The 22,953-nt window shown below is 52.5% G+C and overlaps 1 protein-coding gene across 4 annotated transcripts in view; it reads left to right on the top strand.

Annotated features, from left to right (window-relative positions):
• Positions 1-22,953, top strand: part of LOC118232710 (ephrin type-A receptor 7-like) — a 95,263-nt gene that overhangs the window by 32,823 nt on the left and 39,487 nt on the right. The window contains exon 4 of one of the 4 annotated variants that reach the window (XM_035427760.1): positions 5,479-5,731. The exons of the other annotated variants lie outside the window; for them this stretch is intronic. Coding sequence (XP_035283651.1) covers positions 5,479-5,492 — 14 coding nt within the window. The 3' untranslated portion in view covers positions 5,493-5,731. Of the gene's footprint in view, positions 1-5,478; positions 5,732-22,953 lie in introns of those variants that run through there. 4 annotated transcript variants of the gene reach the window in all.

Below are 22,953 nucleotides of genomic sequence, written 5' to 3'. Positions count from 1 at the left end.
GTGTGAGTGTGAGTGTGAGTGAGTGAGCGCACCAGTGTGTTTGTGTGAGTGTGAGTGTGAGTGAGTGAGCGCACCAGTGTGTTTGTGTGAGTGAGTGAGCGCACCAGTGTGTTTGTGTGAGTGTGAGTGAGTGAGCGCACCAGTGTGAGTGTGAGTGTGAGTGAGTGAGCGCACCAGTGTGTTTGTGTGAGTGTGTGAGTGAGTGAGCGCACCAGTGTGTTTGTGTGAGTGTGAGTGAGTGAGCGCACCAGTGTGTTTGTATGAGTGTGTGTGTGAGTGAGTGCACGAGTGTGTTTGTGTGTGAGTGTGAGTGTGAGTGAGTGAGCGCACCAGTGTGTTTGTGTGAGTGTGAGTGAGTGAGCGCACCAGTGTGTGGTGAATATGCAGCAGCTGCGGCCTCACTCCCTTGGCTCTGCCACTATCGATCAGCAGTAATGCTTCACTAAACTGTGGAATTAGGCAGGCAATCCGTCTGCTGTCTCGTGTCTGTGTGTGTCTGTCTGTGTGACGGAATTTGTGTGCGTGTGTTTGTGTGTGTATGTGTGTAGGGTGGTCTGTGTGTGTACGTGCGTGCATGCACTCGTGAGTGTGTGTGTGTGTGCATATCTCCACGCATGGATCGTATGCAGCAGCTCAATAATATTGAGTGAGATGTGAATGTGCTGATTGTGTCCTAAGAGGCTGTGATTGGCGGGTGTGTGAGTATGTGCTAAGAGACTGTGCTTGGTGGGTGTATGTTGAGTATGTGCTAAGAGGCTGTGCTTGGTGGGTGTGTGCTGAGTATGTGCTAAGAGACTGTGCTTGGTGGGTATGTGCTGAGTATGTGCTAAGAGGCTGTGCTTGGTGGGTGTGTGTTGAGTATGTGCTAAGAGACTGTGCTTGGTGGGTGTGTGTTGAGTATGTGCTAAGAGGCTGTGATTGGTGGGTATATGCTGAGTATGTGCTAAGAGACTGTGCTTGGTGGGTGTGTGTTGAGTATGTGCTAAGAGGCTGTGCTTGGTGGGTATGTGCTGAGTATGTGCTAAGAGACTGTGCTTGGTGGGTGTGTGTTTAGTATGTGCTAAGAGGCTGTGATTGGTGGGTATATGCTGAGTATGTGCTAAGAGGCTGTGATTGGTGGGTGTGTGCTGAGTATGTGCTAAGAGGCTGTGCTTGGTGGGTGTGTGTTGAGTATGTGCTAAGAGGCTGTGATTGGTGGGTATATGCTGAGTATGTGCTAAGAGGCTGTGATTGGTGGGTATGTGCTGAGTATGTGCTAAGAGGCTGTGATTGGTGGGTATGTGCTGAGTATGTGCTAAGAGACTGTGATTGGTGGGTGTGTGTTGAGTATGTGCTAAGAGGCTGTGCTTGGTGGGTGTGTGTTGAGTATGTGCTAAGAGGCTGTGCTTGGTGGGTGTGTGCTGAGTATGTGCTAAGAGACTGTGCTTGGTGGGTGTGTGCTGAGTATGTGCTAAGAGACTGTGCTTGGTGGGTGTGTGTTGAGTATGTGCTAAGAGACTGTGCTTGGTGGGTGTGTGTTGAGTATGTGCTAAGAGGCTGTGCTTGGTGGGTATGTACTGAGTATGTGCTAAGAGGCTGTGATTGGTGGGTGTGTGCTGAGTATGTGCTAAGAGGCTGTGATTGGCGGGTGTGTGTTGAGTATGTGCTAAGAGGCTGTGCTTGGTGGGTGTGTGTTGAGTATGTGCTAAGAGGCTGTGCTTGATGGGTATGTGCTGAGTATGTGCTAAGAGGCTGTGATTGGTGGGTGTGTGTTGAGTATGTGCTAAGAGGCTGTGATTGGTGGGTATGTGCTGAGTATGTGCTAAGAGGCTGTGCTGGGTGGGTATATGCTGAGTATGTGCTAAGAGGCTGTGATTGGTGGGTGTGTGCTGAGTATGTGCTAAGAGGCTGTGCTTGGTGGGTATGTACTGAGTATGTGGTAAGAGGCTGTGATTGGTGGGTGTGTGCTGAGTATGTGCTAAGAGACTGTGCTTGGTGGGTGTGTGTTGAGTATGTGCTAAGAGGCTGTGATTGGTGGGTGTGTGCTGAGTATGTGCTAAGAGGCTGTGATTGGCGGGTGTGTGTTGAGTATGTGCTAAGAGGCTGTGCTTGGTGGGTATATGCTGAGTATGTGCTAAGAGGCTGTGCTTGGTGGGTGTGTGTTGAGTATGTGCTAAGAGGCTGTGATTGGTGGGTGTGTGTTGAGTATGTGCTAAGAGGCTGTGATTGGTGGGTATATGCTGAGTATGTGCTAAGAGGCTGTGATTGGTGGGTGTGTGCTGAGTATGTGCTAAGAGGCTGTGCTTGGTGGGTGTGTGCTGAGTATGTGCTAAGAGGCTGTGCTTGGTGGGTGTGTGTTGAGTATGTGCTAAGAGGCTGTGATTGGTGGGTGTGTGTTGAGTATGTGCTAAGAGGCTGTGATTGGTGGGTATGTGCTGAGTATGTGCTAAGAGGCTGTGATTGGCGGGTGTGTGAGTATGTGCTAAGAGGCCGTGATTGGTGGGTATATGATGAGTATGTGCTAAGAGGCTCTGCTTGGTGGGTATGTGCTGAGTATGTGCTAAGAGGCTGTGATTGGTGGGTGTGTGCTGAGTATGTGTTAAGAGGCTGTGCTTGGTGGGTATGTGCTGAGTATGTGTTAAGAGGCTGTGCTGGGTGGGCTGTGTGTGCAGGCCGATATGTGATTACATGTGACTGGGCTGTTCAGCCTCTCTGCAGCTGCTGATGTCCCTGATGACCTCAGGACGAGTAAAGCTACACTAATGGAGATTATCCTGCTCACAGGAAGATCACTCATTGCGTGAGCATGGAACCCGCTTTCATTAACTTCAATCTCTGATGAAATCGTAAATAAAACGGCTTCAATGAAGGGGCTTTTTTCAGAAGGGTCCTTAGACAGGTGCTATTGTGCCGGTGAGTGTAAATGCATTTCAGTCTGGATACAGAGCATTTCCTTTACCCACAATTGTCTGGTTTTACCTGCCCATAAATTCAGGCCCCACAATTTCCCGGTAATTCTGTGCTTCCGCCCAGATGAGAAACACGGTCCTCTGGGCGATACGACTGGATGGCAGGAGTGCTTTCCTTTCGCACTGAACACCTCTCTCAGAGCTCTTTATAGACATCTTAACCACATCTACCAGACATCTGGCTTATTCCCAAGTGGCTGCTGGCTTTCCGGAGAACAAACAGCGTGTTTTTACTGGGGCCTTGATTTAGTGGGGGGGAGACAGCCTGGCTGGCGGGAGACTGGCCCTTCTGAGGGAGCCGCGCGGAGTGAGCACGCCGCAGAGCCTGTCCTCTATCAGCGTGATAAATGCCCTCTATCATTACACAAATTACCAGCATTTGTCCCTTCAGAAACGGCCGTTCTGGGCAAAATGGAGAAAAGGCTGGAAAATATCCCGTTTAGTCGCAGTGCCCTCGTGGAGCCGGGCGGCTTCTAACCGTGACATTGCCCTGAGGGAGGGGGGGTGGGGGTGGGGGGGGGTGGGGAGGGGGGGCGTTTGTTTCATCAGAGAGAGCAGAAAGTATTTTCCCCTGCGAGGGGTACGCAGGGACACGCTTTCCTGTCAGAGCGGCCATGTCAGGACAGCGCGGCTGGCCAGGCCTTTCACACCTGCCACCTTGGTTCAGGATTATGTCAGGCGCCAGAAACTGAGAGAGAGTGAAGGGGGGAGAGGGGGGGAGAGGGGGGGAGAGGGAGGGAGAGAGAGAGGGGGAGAGGGGAGATGGAGAGAGAGGCAGAGAGAGAGACAGGGTAAGTGAGAGAGAGAGAGAGAGGGGGGTGTGATGTAATTCAGCGTGGAGCAGAGCTGGACTCGAGGGAAGCCATCTGTTTAAGCGCGGCGCTGGCCTCCATTTTGCAAGCGCACGCAGGCGTTCATACGTGTGTGTGATGCGTTTATAACACGCTAGGCTCCTCTTCGCCATGCTCCCGTGGCTACAAGTGCTGCTACTGGGAGAACACAGGAATGAGTGGGGAGAGAACGGCCGCTAGTATTTCACCAGGATCCTGCTTATTTCTCTCTGTGAGAGATCTCTGACTCCACTAGACCTGTTTCTGTGAGAGATCTCTCAGGGTCCTGCAGACCTGTTTCTGTGAGAGATCTCTCAGGGTCCTGTAGACCTGTTTCTGTGAGAGATCTCTCAGGGTCCTGCAGACCTGTTTCTGTGAGAGATCTCTCAGGATCCTGTAGACCTGTTTCTGTGAGAGATCTCTCAGGATCCTGCAGACCTGTTTCTGTGAGAGATCTCTCAGGGTCCTGCAGACCTGTTTCTGTGAGAGATCTCTCAGGGTCCTGCAGACCTGTTTCTGTGAGAGATCTCTCAGGATCCTGCAGACCTGTTTCTGTGAGAGATCTCTCAGGATCCTGTAGACCTGTTTCTGTGAGAGATCTCTCAGGATCCTGCAGACCTGTTTCTGTGAGAGATCTCTCAGGATCCTGCAGACCTGTTTCTGTGAGAGAGTTTTATTTAGTTGTAGGGGCGGCGGGGTGCAGGGGTTAGAGCCGCTCATTTAGGGAGCGGCCAGCAGGGATGACGGGAAAAGCGTCCGCGGCTCCGCGCGCCGATCTGGCCCGCTCTCGCTGGCGCCGTGCCGCCCGCGCCCATCTGCCTGCGGGGGAGGGGGGAGGGGGGGGGGAGAGGCGCCTCTGCCAGCGCCCGCCTGCACAGCCCCCCCCCCCCCCTCCCCCCCTCCCCGCGCCGGCTTTCCAGTAATTTGCACTTTCCCAGAATGATAATAAAGCTAATTGTTTTGGCCAGTGGAGTTTCATATATTTTTATTTGGGGTTGCGGTGGAAAGGCGGCGGGGGGGCTAATACCCGCGCACTGCGGCTCGGCTGTGAGTGAGGGACGCTGAAGAGCAGAGCTGGACCGGAGCCAGCCGCTCACCTACATCCTCCTGCTGAGGGAAAGAGGGATGGTGGCATCCTCTTCACCATTACAAATGTGCGGCATCTACCCCCACCGAAAGTTTGCTCCTTCTGCCGTTTGGTCGATTTGTTATTTTATCTTGGCTCCCATTTTTCTTTCCTTTTTTCCCCCGAGTGTTTCAAGTATTGTTTCCGATGAAGGATTTTCCTCGCAGTGAAAAGAGAAATATGCTAATTCTCCTTATACTTCTTATTCCTCTTAAGATTTATGGTTAATATTAGGTAGTGCTGTACTAGCGAAATGTTCTCAGTTAAGAAATAAGTGTTTGTGTGTGTGTGTGTGCAAGTATGCGCGCATGTGTCTGCTTGCGTGTGTGTGTGAACATATGCGTGCGTGCGTGTGTGCGCTTGCATGTGCACATGCGTGTGTGTGAGTGTGTGTGCGCATGTGTGCTTGTAGCTTGTGTTTTTCCTGGTGGAAAGCAGGACTGCACCTTTCCACAGTTTCCTTCCCTCTCCCCTTTCCCGGGTGAAGGTGTGTTTCAGTCGCCGCTGGTTTGCGGTGCTCATGCAGAATGCCTCTCTCTCGCCCTCTCTCTCTCTCTCCCTCTCTCCCTCGCAGTGGCACTTGATTGACAGCTCGATGCGAGGGCTGTGAGATTCGCAGTGGTGTCCAGTGGAGCTCCGCCTCCAGCCTCGTTCTCCGCCCCGTGGCTGTAGAGCCTCTCTGTTCTCACAGCGCAAATGGCACACGGCACTGTCTCACACTGTTTCCTTTCTCCTTCAGAACATTTCTTGTTACAGCCCCGTCAAAAAAGACCTTGTTTTTGAGAGGGTCCTGGGGGGAGAAAAACATTGTAACCGAGGCCAAACCATCAGACACAATAAAGGCACGCGTGATAAATTATAGTTTGGAACATTCTGTTGTAGGAAAGAACATGCGTTTTTTTTAAGAAAAGTAGCCCTAAAGTTTTGCTGAACGCATTAGACTTTCTAATGCCTTTTTAAGTGGGCTGGCAGAGCCTTCCACTTGTGTGGTGCCAGAAAACTAAAGGCTTTCTTCATTCATTACGAGCCCCTGACACTTCATCACATTTAAAACAATTAACTGCCACGCAAGTCAGAAACTCTCCCTGTGGCTAAAGGGCCGAGACCCTCGGCAGTGAACGCACACACACGCATATATACGGATACACAACCGGGCACGCACACACACACACACACGCATATATACGGATACACAACCGGGCACGCACACACACACACACACGCATATACGGATACACACACGGGCACACACACACACACACACATATATACGGATACACACACGGGCACACACACACACGCATATGTATGGATACACACACGGGCACACACACACACACACGCATGTATACGGATACACACACGGGAACACACACACACACACATATATACGGATACACACACGGGCACGCACACACACACACACACACGCATGTATACGGATACACACACGGGCACACACACACACACACATATATACGGATACACACACGGGCACGCACACACACACACACACACGCATATATACGGATACACACACGGGCACGCACACACACACACATATATACGGATACACACACGGGCATGCACACACACACACACACACGCATATATACGGATACACACACGGGCGTGCACACACACACACACACATATATACGGATACACACACGGGCGTGCACACACACACACACACATATATACGGATACACACACGGGCATGCACACACACACACACTCATCAGGACGTTCAGACACACCCATGCACCACCAGCTCGCCTTTATTTGCCCTGTATTCTTTGCTGCTGGGCTTGTGGATGGATGCAGCGTTTCCAGAAGCACACAGCAGTCATGGGGGCTGACACGCAGGCGGGTTCTGCCCCTGTCCTCAGGACATGGCGGTGAGGAGGCGGTGGGGACAGAGACAGCCCCGAGGTTTCTGCTCAGCAGGGTTTAATAGTGCAGCCCGTGTGTGCATTCCCAGCGTGCGGCAGCAGACCGGCCCGTGTGGGGGCAGGAGTGCGGGAGGCTGGAGGGTCTGGCGAGCGCGGGCGGGTTTTACGGGCTGTGCGGCGGGGCGACGGCGCTTTATGGCGCTCGCGCGGTGAGGAGCGTCCTGGGGAGCAGCCTCTGCGCCCGTAAAGGGGGGGAGCAGCCTCTGCGCCCGTAACGCGGAGCAGCATCCGCGGGGGAACAGCTGTGCACCGGCGACATTTCACTGGCAGCCGACCGCGGCCTTTCCGCCGGCCCGCGCCTGGCTGCCCGCCCCCCCGCCAATCAGGATGAGGCGCGCGACTGTAAACATCGCCCCCCCTCCCCCCGGAACCCCCGCCGCGGCCGTTTATCTCCCGTTGGCTGGCGGGGAGCGCCTGGCGGGGACGGGCAGCTGGCGGGATGTGCGACGAGCGGCCGAGTCCAGCGGCAGCCATGCGGCCCGAAGGCGCAGGCCAGCGAGGACACGCGCAGCCCTGCAGCCCCGCAGCCCTGCAGCCCCAAGGCAGAGCATTCACTAATGCGGCTGCTGCAGCCTCTCCCACAGACAGAGCTTTCTGGAAAGCGCCGGGGCTTTTGAGAGTTCATTGTCCTTATTCTGCGGGGAGGTGTGGACTGTGGGCCGCAGTGCTGGTGCTCGGGCGTGTGAGCCCGGGGGGAGGGGCGCTGGGGTGAGCGTGCGGGAGGGGCGCTGGGGTGAGCGTGCGGGCCGGGCCGTGCCAGGGCCCCCCTGCCCTGCGCTTTATTAACCGCGCCGCGGGGAGCCGCTGGCTACGCCCCCGCCGTGGAGATCACACGCCGCGCTCTCCCTGCGCTCCGGCAGGACAGGCGCTGCTGCAGCCAGGTGATGAGCTCACAGGTGAGATAAGGACAGCCTCTCCTCCCCCGCTCCGCCACGCTGATCCTGCCAGGATTAAGAGGGCAGGAAAGAGCGTTTATTTCCGCACAGATCTCTCACTCTGGGGGACGCGGCCGATCCAGCAGAATAAATTCCATGCGACACCTGGGATAAAGCTCCAGTCCCAGGAATACATTATCTGTAACGATGCTCTTATTTGCATGTTATGAGGAAACGGTCTGCTGCTGCCTGTATGCAGTCCTTTCTAAAGTCGTTTCTCATTCATAATGGGAGCGTGATGTGTTACCTGTGCAAAGCAAGTTATGACACGTATGGGCACGGACCCATAAAAGACTGTGTCTGTGCTGCATCTCTACCTGTGTGTGTGTGTGTGTGTGTGTGTGTGTGTGTGTGCGTGCGTGCATTTGTATGAGCGCTGTTCCTCTTCTCTCTGCCGATGGCGGTTTTGACTGAAGTGTTGATATCCGAAAGTTAGCCTGCACTCCTGGTGGTGTCCTTGGTGAGGGGTCAGATCAGTGGTGAGGTAGGGCTATGCAGAGGGGTGGGGCAATGCCAGAGGGTGGGGTCTCCGCATCAAGAAAGCCGAAAAACAACAGCACTCAGAAAAAGTCACTCAGTTTTGAACTACCGTCCTGTTCTGAGAGAGAACTTTTCGTCTGGCCAGTGTGTGGGTATTGATCCCCCCCCCATCTGAAGATTCCGCTGCAGGACTCTGCTGTTAAACTGCACATGATGGAGCGCGCTGCTCCCCTCTCTGTCCCCGTCCCGCGGCTCTCCTCCCCGCGCTGCGATCAATCCCTCCTGCGCTGTCCCCCCGCCCCGCCGCTGTCCCCCCGCCCCGCCTGACGGGGTCGATGCGGGCGGAGGGGGCGCCGCGAGGCCGGCGGGATTGATCGGGCCGCCGCGCGGGAGCGGAATGCCAATCAGGAGGCGGGCCGGGAGGGCCCTCGTCCAACAAAAACACGCTCCGCACGCAGGGCTGCTCCTGCGGGCCCGGCCGCACGGCGCCTCCCTCTCCTCCGCTGCCTGGCCCCCCCGTGTCACACGCTCTCTCTACCCCTCTCTCCCCCTCCCTCCCTCCCTCCCTGCTTCTGAACCAAAGAATAAAGAACAAAAAAACCTCCTGCAGACAAACAACTGCTGTTATAAAAACACACACCAGCAAACAAACAAGCCAACAAACAGAAAGATCAATATTTGAGGGAACAGTGCAGGTCGTCTGCCTGCCCCCCCCCCCTCCCCCTCGGCCTGCAGTGTGCACACACTTACCTTTATCTAAAGAGGATCGACCGGCCCTTATTAAACATACACACTAACACACGCACACGAACACACACACACTAACACACACACTAACACGGTATCACATGCACATTAACACATGCACACTAACACATGTCCACACACGCACACGAACACACACACACTAACACACACACACATTAACACACTTACACATGCACACTAACACATGTCCGCACATACACATGCACATAGACACAGACACACACACACACACCCATACACATGCACACTAACACATGTCCACACACACACACATACACATGCACATAGACACAGACACACACACACACACCCATACACATGCACACATGCACACTAACACATGTCCGCACACACACATACACATGCTCATAGACACAGACACACACACACACACCCATACACATGCACACATGCACACTAACACATGTCCACACACACACACACACATACACATGCACATAGACACAGACACACACACACACACACACCCATACACATGCACACTAACACATGTCCACACACACACACATACACATGCACATAGACACAGACACACACACACACACACACCAGTGTGTGCAGCAGCAGTGTGGCTGGGTTTGAGCCCTCTCTTTGAGCCTAGATTTGTCACATGGAGCCTCTACATGAGGACTCTGTCCTCTCTGCTTCACACACAGAATGAACGCAGCCTTTGCTTCTGAGAAACCCCCCTGTGTGGCTTCTCTTAATCTCCCTCGTTTCTTCTCTTCCATTCTCCCCATTCCTCTCCCTTTTCCTCTGTCTGTCTCTGCCTCTGTCTTCTTCACTCTGTCTTTTCATCCTGTGTCTGGTTCTTCCCTTTGTTTGCTCCAGCTCTTCTGGGTTCTCTGCTCCTCTTACTTTTGCACATTTCTTGCGTCAGGATTCTGAAACTGCAAATCTTTCGCCATCACTAATTCATGCTCCCCTTCTTTCCCCCATTCTGCATCCTGTTTTATTCATGTGTGTGTGTGTGTGTGTGTGTGTGAGAGAGAGAGAGAGAGAGAGAGAGAGAGAGAGAGAAACAGAGAGAGAGAGGATGGGAGAGAAAAAGGGAGGGAGAGAGAGAGGTGAGATTTATTAAGGGAATTCCTCTTGTGGGTATGCAGTCAGTGTTACTGTGGCATAAGATCTCCAAAGGAGGCCGTGAGAGACTTTTCCCACTTCTCCCACTTCTGAAAAAAGTATGTATAGATGGCATTTCACACACACACACACACAAGCATGTGAACAGGTGCTTTAGTTTGTTGTATTAAGTCTGTACAGAGTTGCGCTCAGTATTTAAAATAAGGCGTGCCATTTATGGTACGTTGCTCATGTGCCCAACATAAGGCCGTGTGAGTGCTGAAGTGCACATGCAGGTTCCGTATGCAGAGACATTAGATCCTTTATAGTCACTGTGCACATGACGCACACTGATCACTGCGTCTGTGCTGGGGGGTGCTGACACCTGTTCTGTTCAGTCAGTCGGTCAAAGGTTATGATCCAGGACACATGATTGGCCGTAGAGACAGAAGGAGATGTGTGTGCACGTGTGCGTGTGTGCTTATGTGCGTGTGCATGCATGAGTTTATTCCTGAGTGCGTGTGCATGCGTGCGTGTGTGCCTGCATGCCTGTGCATGCATGCGTGCGTGTGCGTGTTTGAGGCAGGATGCCGCAGACTGCTGGAGGCTGAGGGAAATGCTGTCGCGCTGTCAGGCTTCGGTGTTTAATGTGCTCTGATTTCTTGCAGGAGACGGATAAATAAGTAAACATGCTGAGGGGGGGAAAGCGCTGACGTGTCCTTTACATTCACTGGAGAGAATGGAGTCACAGAGAGCGTGTGCGTGCTTGTGTGTGTGTGCGTACGCGTATGTGTGTGTGTGTGTGTGCGTACGCGTATGCGTGTGTGTGTGTGCATACGCGTATGCGTGCTTGTGTGTGTGTGTGTGCGTACGTGTATGCGTGTTTGTGTGTGTGTGTGTGTGTGTGCGTACATACGTGTATGTGTGCTTGTGTGTGTGCGTACGCATATGCGTGCTTGTGTGTGTGCGTACACGTGTGTGTGAGTGTGTGTGAGTGTGTGAGTGTGAGTGTGTGTGTCTGTGTGTGAGTGTGTGAGTGCGTGTGTCTGTGTGTGAGTGCGTGTGTCTGTGTGTCTGTGTGTGAGTGTGTGAGTGCGTGTGTCTGTGTGAGTGAGTGTGTGTGTGAGAGAGAGCGAGCCTGTTCCGCTCTGCTTGGAGAGGCGGTGGCCGTGTCTCTTAAATGCCCTCCAGGCGGGTCATCCAGCAGGAGATGGGCTGTTCCCTTTCTCCCTGCTCATCTGTGCGGGGGGCAGCAGAGCAGAACCCAGACCACCGCCCGAGAGGCATTTCTCCCGCCGCTTCCGTCTCCACGGTAATGAGAGAGCCACGGCTCGGCACTGACTGCTTCCCCCGCGTGCCGTCCGCTGGAATTCCATGAGTCCAGCAGGGACGCAGGCGTCTCCGGGTGATAGCACAACCAATGAGAATGGAGAAACGGACGCAACGAGGTCAGCAGAGTGAAACGGGGAAAAGCAGCAGAATCAATGCCCTGCATGTGAGAGCGTACCAATAAGTGTGTGTGTGTGTGTGTGTGTGTGTGTGTGTGTGTGTGTGTGCGCGTGTGCGCGTGCGCGTGTGCGTGTGTGTGTGTGTGCGCGTGTGCCTGTGGGTGTGTCAGCGTACAGTCGGTGCACGTGTGTGTGTATTTCTGTCCGCTGGTTTTTAACACAGGCGCGGGGGGTGTAGGGTAGCTCTTGAGCCCTCCTGTGTGGGTCCGTGCTCTGCCGTTTGCCCTCCTGTGTGGGTCCGTGCTCTGCCGTTTGCCCTCCTGTGTGGGTCCGTGCTCTGCCGTTTGCTTTGCAGACGCTCTGTCTCGGCAGGCTCTCTCAGGGCCTGTCTGTCTGGGCTGAGGCGTGTCGTTTTCACAGTGACAGAGGGCCCCGCTCCAGCGCTGCTCCAGCGCACCTCCGCTGTCCCCTCCCTGCCACTCACGCTGCTAAGCAGCGGCCCACACTGCTCTCAGTGACACTGACCGCAACCTGAGCGCGTGCGAGCTGAGCCGCTCTTCAGTGGAGCTGGCCACGCCGCAGCCACTACAGGCAGATTCAGCCTCGAACCTGCAGTCTCTCTCTGAGTGACAGCGTTGTGGAGCTGAAACGCCGTTAACCCGACGGGTGCCGTTTGGGTGGAATGATGCCGTGGCTGTGACAGACGAGGAAGTGAGTGACAGGCTCGTGCTGAAGGAGGAAAGGGCCTGTGGTGTGACAGCTAGCAGGCGATGCCTCATTACTGCTCTCTGTGGCTCGGCTCTGCTGTCTGTCTCCGGTGAGGAGCGTCTGCTCCTCTTTGTTTCCTGTTTCCTGATTGGCCGTGCTCGGGTCAGAGGGGGTGTGGCCGCTGTGAGCACACGGCTGTGGTCCTGCGCTGGTTTGTGCTGAGGGAGCAGTGTGTGGCCGTCAGACTCCAGGGTGAGGGGCTCTGGGGCTCCTGCATTTCTGCTCTGATTTCTGCTGAGGTGGCTTTGCACTGATCTCCAGTGACCCCTGTATCAGCCAGCCCGTGCTTCTGCTCTGAGTGTGCTGCTCCTGCTCTGATTCTGCTCTGAGTGTGCTGCTCCTGCTCTGATTCTGCTCTGAGTGTGCTGCTCCTGCTCTGATTCTGCTCTGAGTGTGCTGCTCCTGCTCTGATTCTGCTCTGAGTGTGCTGCTCCTGCTCTGATTCTGCTCTGAGTTCTTTGTTAATCCTGCTCTGTTTGTGCCTTCTGTACTAATCCCGCTCTGATTGTGCTCTCTATTAAAACTGCTCTGATTCTCCTCTGAGTGTGCCCTCTGTATAATCCTGCTCTCATAGTGTTATTAAACTCTGTTTCTTTCCTGAGCTGAGCTGTCTGGAGTGCGTGTGTTAATAATGCACTCTCTGGGTTCAGAGCTGCGATGGGCTCCTGCTCTCCTGCGCTGCGCTCTGCAGTTCAGATCCAGGGCACGTTTAACTGCCTCTCTCCGGTTAATCTGCTTTTATTTACACTCCGCTGGGCTCCGCTCGGCTTCTCGTTGAGATTAAAAATGTTTCCGCGGTATATACTGCAGGCCATAATCCCAAACTACCAGATGTTATTTCATTAGTCATTAACGCGCGAGGCGCAAATTAAAAGGAAGATATGTCATTACTCATTCAATTGCGAGACACAAATAAAGCTGTTAACGGCACAGGCGCCGTCCGCACCCCCGTCTGCGACGCTCTTTACCGCTCGTGCGGAGAATGAACCCCAATTTCACGCCCGGGAGAGAGAGCCTCCACGGCTGTTAGCAGGGGAACACGAGAGGAGAACTGAAGGGGGAAGAAAAAATCACTCCGTCTGAAAGGAAGTGTGACTGCGAACATCCAGCACCCAGCACCCAAACCCGGCCCTGCACACAAACACACTCACACTGTACCAGGAGCAGGCCAAACATTCCCATAACACGGAGAGAACGTAACGGGTTCTCCCTACATCCTGCAGTGAATCCCAAAGGCCGGTGAGTGGACTAGTGAGCGAGACCGTCTGCTCACACAGCTCCTCTGCCCAAACGCTCAAATGAAATTCATCACTGAGGTCACACCTCTCCCGTACCCGCCAGGGCAGGACAGGGGCGCAGACGAGGAGTGTGTGCTCAGGAGTGAGACCTGTAAGAGGCTGGCAGAATTTAGTTTAATCGCTCAGCCAGGTTTCTCTCCTCTGGCTGTTTGGAAGATCCATGTTCGATCCCCATCAATGCTTTTATTCTTTTCCCTAAACATGTTCGCTCGTTTCGCTGGCTGTCGGACACTAGTGTCTGTGCCTTTTGGTGGGACGTGTGTGTGTGGGTTATGGTGTTAAATGTGTACATAGGTTTGTGTTACTGTGTTGGATGTGTACATAGGTGTGCGTTATTGTGTTGGATGTGTATATGGGTGTGAGCTATTGTGTTGGATGTGTAAGGGTGTGCGTTATTGAGTTAAGTGTGAACATGGTTGTGTGTTATGGTGTTGAACGTGTGCATGGGTGTGCATTACTCTGTTGTATGTGTATATGGGTGTAGGTTATGGTGTTGAACGTGTGCTTTGGCAGAGCAGGCCTCTCTTTAGCTCCAGGGCCCTGTCCTACATCATTAATGAGGCTCGCTCCCTCGCCTGGTTTGACCCTTCTGCCTCAGAGTTGGGCTCTCAGTGCTCAGACCCTACACACGCAACCCACATTCAGAGACCATCCACGCGTCACATCATGGGCACTGCACGCATGTGCTGTGACACGTATGGACATTGACCCTGAGTAGCAGAAACCTCCAAGGCATCGCCTCACAAAAAAATGAGCAGTCCATTGTTGCACGTTTAACAGCAACAAAGGGCCACTAATTCTGAAATAAAGAATTCAAATGTGAACACACATTGAGTGTGGAATTGCATGTGTGTGTGCGTGTGCATATGTGTGTGTGTGTGATGTAGTGGCATGCTGCAGTTTGTTAGACAAAAAAAAAGGATAAAGCAGAGAAAGGGATTTGGGCTCTGCTATTATAAATAATGAACATAATTAATTGAGCTGTAATTATGCAGATTTGGGGTTGTCTATTGAAGGTGGGGAGGGGGCAGGGTGTGCAGAAATATGCCGTGCCAACACAATTTGCTCCATAGTGCAGTCAGTAGACCCGGTCAAATGCATATTAGAAATACTCTGACTGTTAAAATGCTGGTAAAATTTGAATTTCCTGAAAATACCCAAGATATTGCTAATCCAAATGCTCAATCATATGAAAGAATTTGGTTCGGAATATTGGTGGAAACGGATGATTATTTTACAATTGTCAGTTATATACAGGAATATTTCAGTCATCTAATGGGTTTGGAGTATTTGAAATAATGATTTAAAAAAAAAAAAAAGAAATATCCACTGTGACTGACCTGAAAAAACATGTAGATAAGGAGACAAACGGCTTCAAGCGCTGAACACTGACGTTAGGCCGAACCGTCATTCCCGAGGCACTGCACTGCTATCTGGCGTAGCGAGTTCATTTGAAAATGTGAGATGGGAAAGATGTTTTGTTCTTTTCTGTGCATGTTTATCCTGTTGTGTCTTGCTGAAGTTCAGTTTGCATTGTGTTGGCTTAGAAAAGGCCGTTAAACAGGCACATCGGCGCTGGCTGGCTTTGATTTTGAGGCCGTGGGCTGGGCTGGATGTTAAGCCCAATCGATCTGCGCACCCCGAGCTGTGACAGGCATCTGGACCTTGGCCAAGGAGAACCAACATGGAAAAGAATCGGTTACTTACAGCCTCCTCCCGTTCCCGAGAGCTGTTGCCTGGCAACCCCTTTTGTTTCCCGCCGTAAGATCAATCTAATTGGCCGTCTCTCCCGTTACCTGCGGCGAGGGGCATTGCACGCAGCCAATGGGGATCGCTGGGCATGCGACGGATATAAAGGAATAGATGGATGGGTGCATTAATGTCCCCTGTTGTTTATTGACCGTGGTGTGTTATCTGTAAGTTTGTGGGGGCCCTCGTTGTCTGTTGTGTGCCTGTGTGTGAGATCCAGACCTGTGTACTGGAAATGGGAGGTCAGGCTTTGTGTGTGTGTGTGTGTGTGTGTGTGTGTGTGTGTGTGTGTGTGTGTGTGTGTGTGTGTGTGTGTGTGTGTGTGTGTGTGTGTGTGTGTGTGTGTGTGTGTGTGTGTGTGTGTGTGTGTGTGTGTGTGTGTGTGTGTGTGTGTGTGTGTGTGTGTGTGTGTGTGTGTGTGTGTGTGTGTGTGAAAGAGAGAGATGGCCAGCTTTGTGCAGAAGGTTGAGTGCCGTCAGACTATGCAGACACACTCTCTGAGTTACAGGCAGCTGTCTGTGTGTGAGTCTCTGAGCACATTATCACATTCACTTCTTTGAATCTTTGTTTAATGCTAAGCTCTTCAGCTCATATGTAGAAGCGGATCTAACATTCAGATGTTTAATATCATTCATCCATTTTTTGTTCATATGATTGAGTTATTTGTTTATTGTGGCATTTAAAAATGGTAAATGGACTGCATTTATATAGCGCTTTTATCCAAAGCGCTTTACAATTGATGCCTCTCATTCGCCGGAGCAGTTAGGAGTTAGGGGTTAGGTGTCTTGCTCAAGGACACTTCGGCACGCCCAGGGCGGGGTTTGAACCGGCAACCCTCCGACTGCCAGAAAATCGGTCTTACCTCCTGAGCTATGTCGCAGATCAAATTTCAAGTGAATGTGTTGCCGGTCTTTGGTGAAGAATAAGAAATTGTTCAGGAACTGATTACAGAAACTGATGAAAAAAGAGTATGCATATATTGATGCATTAAGTATCATACTTTTCATCTTTACAAAACTGCTGTTCGCTGCATTTTAGAAGGTCATATTCCCATTTGGACTCACTCCCAAATAAGTAAAACATTGCTTTATAATTGCAAACTCTGCACAGGTGTACATTTTCGTTACTTAATCATGACAATTTCTGGATCGCCATTTTGTCATACTTCTTGTTTTGCATGAGCAGATGCACAGCTTATATTCACATTTTGTGGCCTGTAGGCTGTGTGTTTTCCCCTGACCTGCTCCTGTAGGCAGTGTGTTTTCCCCTGACCTGCTCCTGTAGGCAGTGTGTTTTCCCCTGACCTGCTCCTGTAGACAGTGTGTTTTCCCCTGACCTGCTCCTGTAGGCTGTGTGTTTTCCCCCTGACCTGCTCCTGTAGGCAGTCTGTTTTCCCCCTGACCTGCTCCTGTAGGCAGTCTGTTTTCCCCCTGACCTGCTCCTGTAGGCAGTGTGTTTTCCCCCTGACCTGCTCCTGTAGGCAGTGTGTTTTCCCCCTGACCTGCTCCTGTAGGCAGTGTGTTTTCCCCTGACCTGCTCCTGTAGGCAGTGTGTTTTCCCCTGACCTGCTCCTGTTAGCTGAAATGGAGGGAGGCTGCTGTCCAGTTTTCCCATCCATCACACTCATCCTGAGCTGTGGAATGAAGGGTCCGCTTTTGTTTATGCCGAGCTGTCGATACCCTTTTTTTTCATCCTGCAGAAAAGGCGCTGGTCGATGGCTCCTCCGTCTAGCAGTGCAGCAGCATCCATTTCCTCCCTCTGAAAAAGGCCTTTGGTTACTGGCGCTTTACCGAAGGGGGGCAGTTGTGTGGAAGTGCGTATATAAACTGCCTTACCCAGTGTTCTTTTTCCACATGACGTGTGCTAAGAGGAGCGTGCTAACGTGCTATGCATGCAAATGCAAAGAGACGTGTGCTGCCCATCAGTGCCTGAATGTGCACTGAGCAGATATTCTTTAAGGCCAAACAAATACGACTTAGAATTTTACTGTTCCAATTACATAAATTTCAGTCTTGACAACATTTATAGCCTAGGTCAGTTGTGGGAAACTGAGTTTGTGTTTCACAGTCAAAACACAATGTGTTTCAGCCTTTTTTCAGAAGCAGTGTTGTGTTTCCTTACATATGTTGTTTTGTGATGCTCAGGAGATGTTTTGAACTGAAAAGTGAAACTGGATAGTACGAACAGCTCTGGTGATTGTAGGGTTAACTTACTACATGGGCAGCTTTATTTACAGGTGGAACTACAGTTGGTTTGCTTCTCTCCATTTACTCTTCCTGTCAGTGTGATTTCCGCAGTTCTCTCTCTGTCTCTCTGTCTCTCCCTCTGTTTCTCTCTCTCTCTCTCTCTCTCTCTCTCTCCCCCCCTCTCTCTCCCCCGCTCTCCCTCTCCCTCTCTCTCTCTCTCTCTCTCTCTCTCTCTCTCTCTCTCCCTCTCTGGCTTGTTTGGAGGGAGGCAGGGTTGCATAGTCAGTCGGGTTCCTCATTGTCACACTGTGTTTCATGGTGAGCGCACTTCCCCCCTGTGAGCTGACTGCACCCCAGCGCAGGTTCCCCGCGGCCCATCGGTCAGGCTGCGTCCCTCAGCATTACCGTCAAACTGTGGCACAGCGGGCGTCCTCCATAAGGCTCTGAGGGAGAAGGGGCTCGTTCTCCTGCTGCAGATAGACCCCTGGCCCCCCTCCTCTCAAACAGTCCCCTCTTCCTGGAGAGGGGTTCCGTCTGAGCAGGCGCAAAGGTGTCCCGCACGGCTGCTTCCAGGGGGCGTTAGACGCGCCCCCCTCCCCTCGTTTTAACAACGGCGCGCTGGAGGCCAGAGGTGGGGTGACACGTCTGCTGCGTCGTCCTCAGCCTGAATGACTCTTACCGCCATCGCCGCAGACGGCTGGTTCTGTGGGCGCCGGGGCGGCGGGTAGCGTCCGCTCTGAGGAGGGAGGGAGGCCTGGTTTAGACTCCCTCTGCTCTCCCCTCTTTTCTTACATTTAAAGTGTTCATTTAGCCAAAACGCAATGATGTAGGTTGCAGTGTAAATAATTTAGCATCTGCTGAATGCATGAATTTCGATGCAGTGTAAGTGTACTCTATCAAATGTATGAACAGGAAAATAAGGATATTTTCCTTGTCATGTACGCCATTTCTGAGCCTATTTTTATTTCCTGCAGGACAGGAAACTAATAGAAAATCTCAGCTGAATGAAATTGTGTTGATTTGTTAGCAGTTGTGTGCTTTGAAAGATGCTTTTGTGTGTGGGTGTGTGGTGTGGTTTTGGACGGGGACTGAAGGCGGAGGGGGGCGGGGGGGGATGTGGTTCCGTGCTCTCTGCAGTGGTGGGGTGTGGTGTGGTGTGGGCTCTGTACCTGAGAGACCGTGTGACAGATGACCATGCCGGTCCCCCCTCCGCTTGCTAAACTGAAGCACAGAGTGCCGGAGTTAAGCAGAGCAGCGAGGAATGTGTGAGGGGAGACCTGTGAGTGAGTGAGTGAGTGAGTGAGTGAGTGAGTGAGTGAGTGAGTGAGTGAGTGAGTGAGTGAGTGAGTGACTGAGTGACTGAGTGACTGAGTGACTGAGTGACTGAGTGACTGAGTGACTGAGTGACTGAGTGACTGAGTGACTGAGTGACTGACTGAGCAGTTATGTAAGCATGCGCTGTGGTGGTCACAGCAGGACCCACACTGCACAGCATTCCTCGTGTGTGCTCTGGGAGGGGCGGCTGCTCAGACAGCCAGCTGCTCCTCAGATTCAGGAGCTTCTGATTGGGTCAGGAGGGCTTTGTGAGGGGTTTGATTGGGAGGTTTTGAGAGACTCCCTGCAGCCTCTCAGGCCGCTGCCTGGCTGTGAGTGGCTCACTCGGAGAGCCTCGTCGCTGTGTCTGTGTGTGCGGAGGGGCCTGAGCGGGAGATTGGGTCGTCTCCCCGTCCAGTTAGCTCCTCACACCTGTCCCACCTTCCCTGAGTGTCTCGCCATCCACTGGGTCTGGGCACATCTGACCCTATGTCATCTCTTCTGTGATTCCCATTTTTTACAGTGTGTGTGCGCGCGCGCGTGTGTGTGTGTGTATGCGTGCGTGTGTGTGTGTGTGTGTGCGCGCGCGCGTGCGCGTGTATGTGTGCGTGCGTGCGTGTGTGTGGGCTGCTGGAGAACAGTAGGGTGCTCTAGAACACTTTCTGTGCACTGCTGTGTCTGTGGTCTTTACTGCACGACCAACAAGCAGCAGTAGCCAGAGCACAACTGGGTACAGGCGCAGGAGCAGCAGCAGAACGAACTGATAGTTTCTGCTCTTTTCATTGCTGTAGTATTTAGTGGCAGCAGTGATCAATAGGCTGCAATTAAATTAGGCAGAGAGCTTCATTTGATATGATAATTCATCCATTATCATCTTGTTTCTTTTACTTTTCTAGTATGTTATGTAGCCTGTCGGCATCACATAAAATAATTCCATGAATAACAAAGGAACCCTTGGCTCAAAGTAGGCAGAAGAAAGACTCTGATCTCTTTGATAAAATGATTATTTAATGCCACCCAACGCTTTTGTTACGGCAGAGCGCTTTAATGCCGAACAGAGGAAAGGCGATGCCGCGGAAGTGGGTAAGATTCGCCAGGCTGGCGGGGGGTCCTAAAACTGACAGGCTCCGATTGTTGATCCCAAAAAACGGCTTCATTATCATTTCACTGCAGGGTTTTTTTGTTGTTGTACCCAGCAGCCTTCCTGGGGAGAGGAGGTGGGGGGCAGGGTGGGGGTGGGGGGGGGGTAGAGTGGTTCTCGTTCCTCCAGAAGCTGCATTAGCGGTGACTGAAGCAGCAGAAGCTGCTGTAACTGGGGCCCGGGCAGCAGCTGTGTGTGCGGCTGCACGGGCCGTGCCCGCACGAGTGTGTGGGCGTCTGCGTAATGTCTGCAGCGCTGCAGGAGCTCTTTAAGGCAGGCTATTGATCTGCGTGTGCGGACGCGCCGGGCTCGGCACCGCTGTGCCGCGTCTGCCGGTATCGACTGGCGCTCCGCGCACCCTTCTGGCTCCGATCCGCGCCCCTGAGGCGGCGGGCTGGGTCCTCAGGGCGCGGAGGAGGAAGGAGGAGAGCGTTTGTGTTCCAGGGCCCCCCCCCCCCCCCCCGCCCACCGGGAGCTCCGCTCGCTGCACACGCCCCCTGCTGTTCAGCCAGGGGGACTGCGCCCTTGTTCCAGTCAGGGGCTGGTAGGGCCAGTGATTTCTCTCCTCAGACAAAACACACACACAGAAACCTGTGCATGTGTACTGTGTGTGAGTGTGTATGTGTATGTATGTGCTTTATGTGTATATTTATGTTAACGTGTGTGTGCGTATGTGTGTGTGTGTGTGCGTGTGTGCGTGTGTGCGTGTGTGTGTGTGTGAGAGTGTGTATGTGTATATATGTGCTTTATGTGTATATTTATGTTAACGTGTGTGTGCGTATGTGTGTGTGTGTGTGCGTGTGTGCGTGTGTGCGTGTGTGTGTGTGTGAGAGTGTGTATGTGTATATATGTGCTTTATGTGTATATTTATGTTAACGTGTGTGTGCGTGCGTGCGTGTGTGCGTATGTGTGTGTGTGTGTGTGTGTGTGCGTGTGTGCGTGTGTGCGTGTGTGTGTGTGTGAGAGTGTGTATGTGTATATATGTGCTTTATGTATATATTTATGTTAACGTGTGTGCGTGTGTGAGAGTGTATGTGTATGTATGTGCTTTGTGTATATATTTATGTTAACGTGTGTGTGTGTGCGTGCGTGCGTGCGTGCGTGTGTGTGTGTGTGTACACAAGAGGGCATGCGTGGGCGTTCATGGTGCACTCTGGCATGCGTCAGTGTCCCAGCAGAGAGCAGTGTTCTCTGTTAGCCCCCTGGCTGTGTCCTTATGGGATGGGGAAACAGAGGAAAGGTGGAGAGGAGACAGTGTGGGAGTATTTGGGGACACTGCAGTGGGAGTAGGTCACGGTGGGGGGCAGGGGGGGGAGCAGTGCACTGAACGCAGCGGCTCAGATCTTCCTGTAGAACACTCTGGATTATCACTGTTCATTTATTATGTAATTCATTTCAACTAAGCCATTAAAGCTGATAATTAAATCAATTCAATTAATTCATCTATACTCTCCCTTTTTCTGTCCCGTTCTCTCTCTCTCTCTCTCTCTCTCTCTCTCTCTCTCTCTCTCTCTCTCTCTCTCTCTCTCTCTCTCTCTCTCTCTCTCTCTCTCTCTCTCTCTCTCTCTCTCTCTCTCTCTCTCTCTCTCTCTCTCTCTCTCTCTCTCTCTCTCTCTCTCTCTCTCTCTCTCTCTCTCTCTCTCTCTCTCTCTCTCTCTCTCTCTCTCTCTCTCTCTCTCTCTCTCTCTCTCTCTCTCTCTCTCTCTCTCTCTCTCCCTCCCACTCTCCCTGGTCCACTGCGCCGGACCATTTCGATCAGTTGATCCCCGTCTGTCTTCCTCTGGTGCCAGTGAAATCCTGGCTATTAAAAAACACAGAGCTGCGGCGCCGCCTATAGTTGAGGCTGTGGTGATGTAACCAGGAGGCGCGGGCCGTGTGTTGGGAGGGGGGCTCCACTGAGGGGGGGCCCTGCTCAGGTGTGATTTTAGTGCTTTCTGAAAGGAGGAATAGGGCCTTCTTAAGTGCAGGTTGCACTGTGCTGGGGCCTGCTGGGTGACCGGCCGTCCTCAGCTCTGGCAAGATGGCCGAACTTTTCTCTTTAACTTTGCGCACGGTGATGCTCGTCATACTCCACCAGCCAATTTATTCAGCTGCCCGTTGCTGAATTCTGCGGTTCAGGGCACAGTCACCCACCGGCTGCACAGCCAGTTACAGCTGGAAGAAGCTCACAGCTGATGGGCTCGCTGGCTGGCCCGCTGTCAGTCGGTGAGAGAGGGCCCTGTGCACATGTACTCCACACCCCTCTGTGCCCAGAGTCCCGCCCTGCTGCGGCCCCAGCGCCCGGGCTCAGGTGTGAGTGCGTAATGAGGCCTTTAGCCTCCCTCATTATCCCTCACACTGTCAGCCTGCTTCTCTCTCTCCCTCTCTCTCTCTGTCTCTCTCTCTCTCTCCCTCTCTCTGTCTCTCTCTCTCTCCCTCTCTCTGCTGCTCTTTTGCTTTCCGCTCTTCTTCTCTCCCTTTGGCGCCCCTGCTTCCTTTGCTCTCTCTTGCCATTCTTGATCTCCGTGTCCCTCTGTTTCACTCACTCTGTTGCTCAGTCCCTTTTGCTCACTCTTCATTTCCCTCGCATTACATTGTATTTAGTCATTTAGCAGATGCTTTTATCCTGAGTGACTCCTCAGTCTCTCTCTCTCTCTCTCTCTCTCTCTCACGCTGTACTGCACCTCCAGCCCGTCTCCCCGTTCCTCCTGTTCTTAATCGCTTCACTTCTCTCTTCTCTTATCCCGACGACGTTCTGTCCCGTAATTAAACTGGGGAACAGAAAAAGAGGGAAACTAATGGAAGAAGAAGCCGTTAATTACACAACAAGGTCACCGGCGCTTTGCCTTCACAGCTTAATTGCGGCCCTGATTGTGTTTCTGCCTCATTTTTTATGCGCACAGCCGGCTGACAAACCCCGTTAATTGTTTCTGCCCGGTCTTGGC

This window comes from Anguilla anguilla, chromosome 8 (genome assembly GCF_013347855.1).
Source record: "Anguilla anguilla isolate fAngAng1 chromosome 8, fAngAng1.pri, whole genome shotgun sequence".
Classification (NCBI taxonomy): Eukaryota; Metazoa; Chordata; class Actinopteri; order Anguilliformes; family Anguillidae; genus Anguilla; species Anguilla anguilla.
The sequence above is the reverse complement of the archived record's forward strand: the minus strand, read 5'-3'. Positions and strand labels throughout refer to the sequence as shown.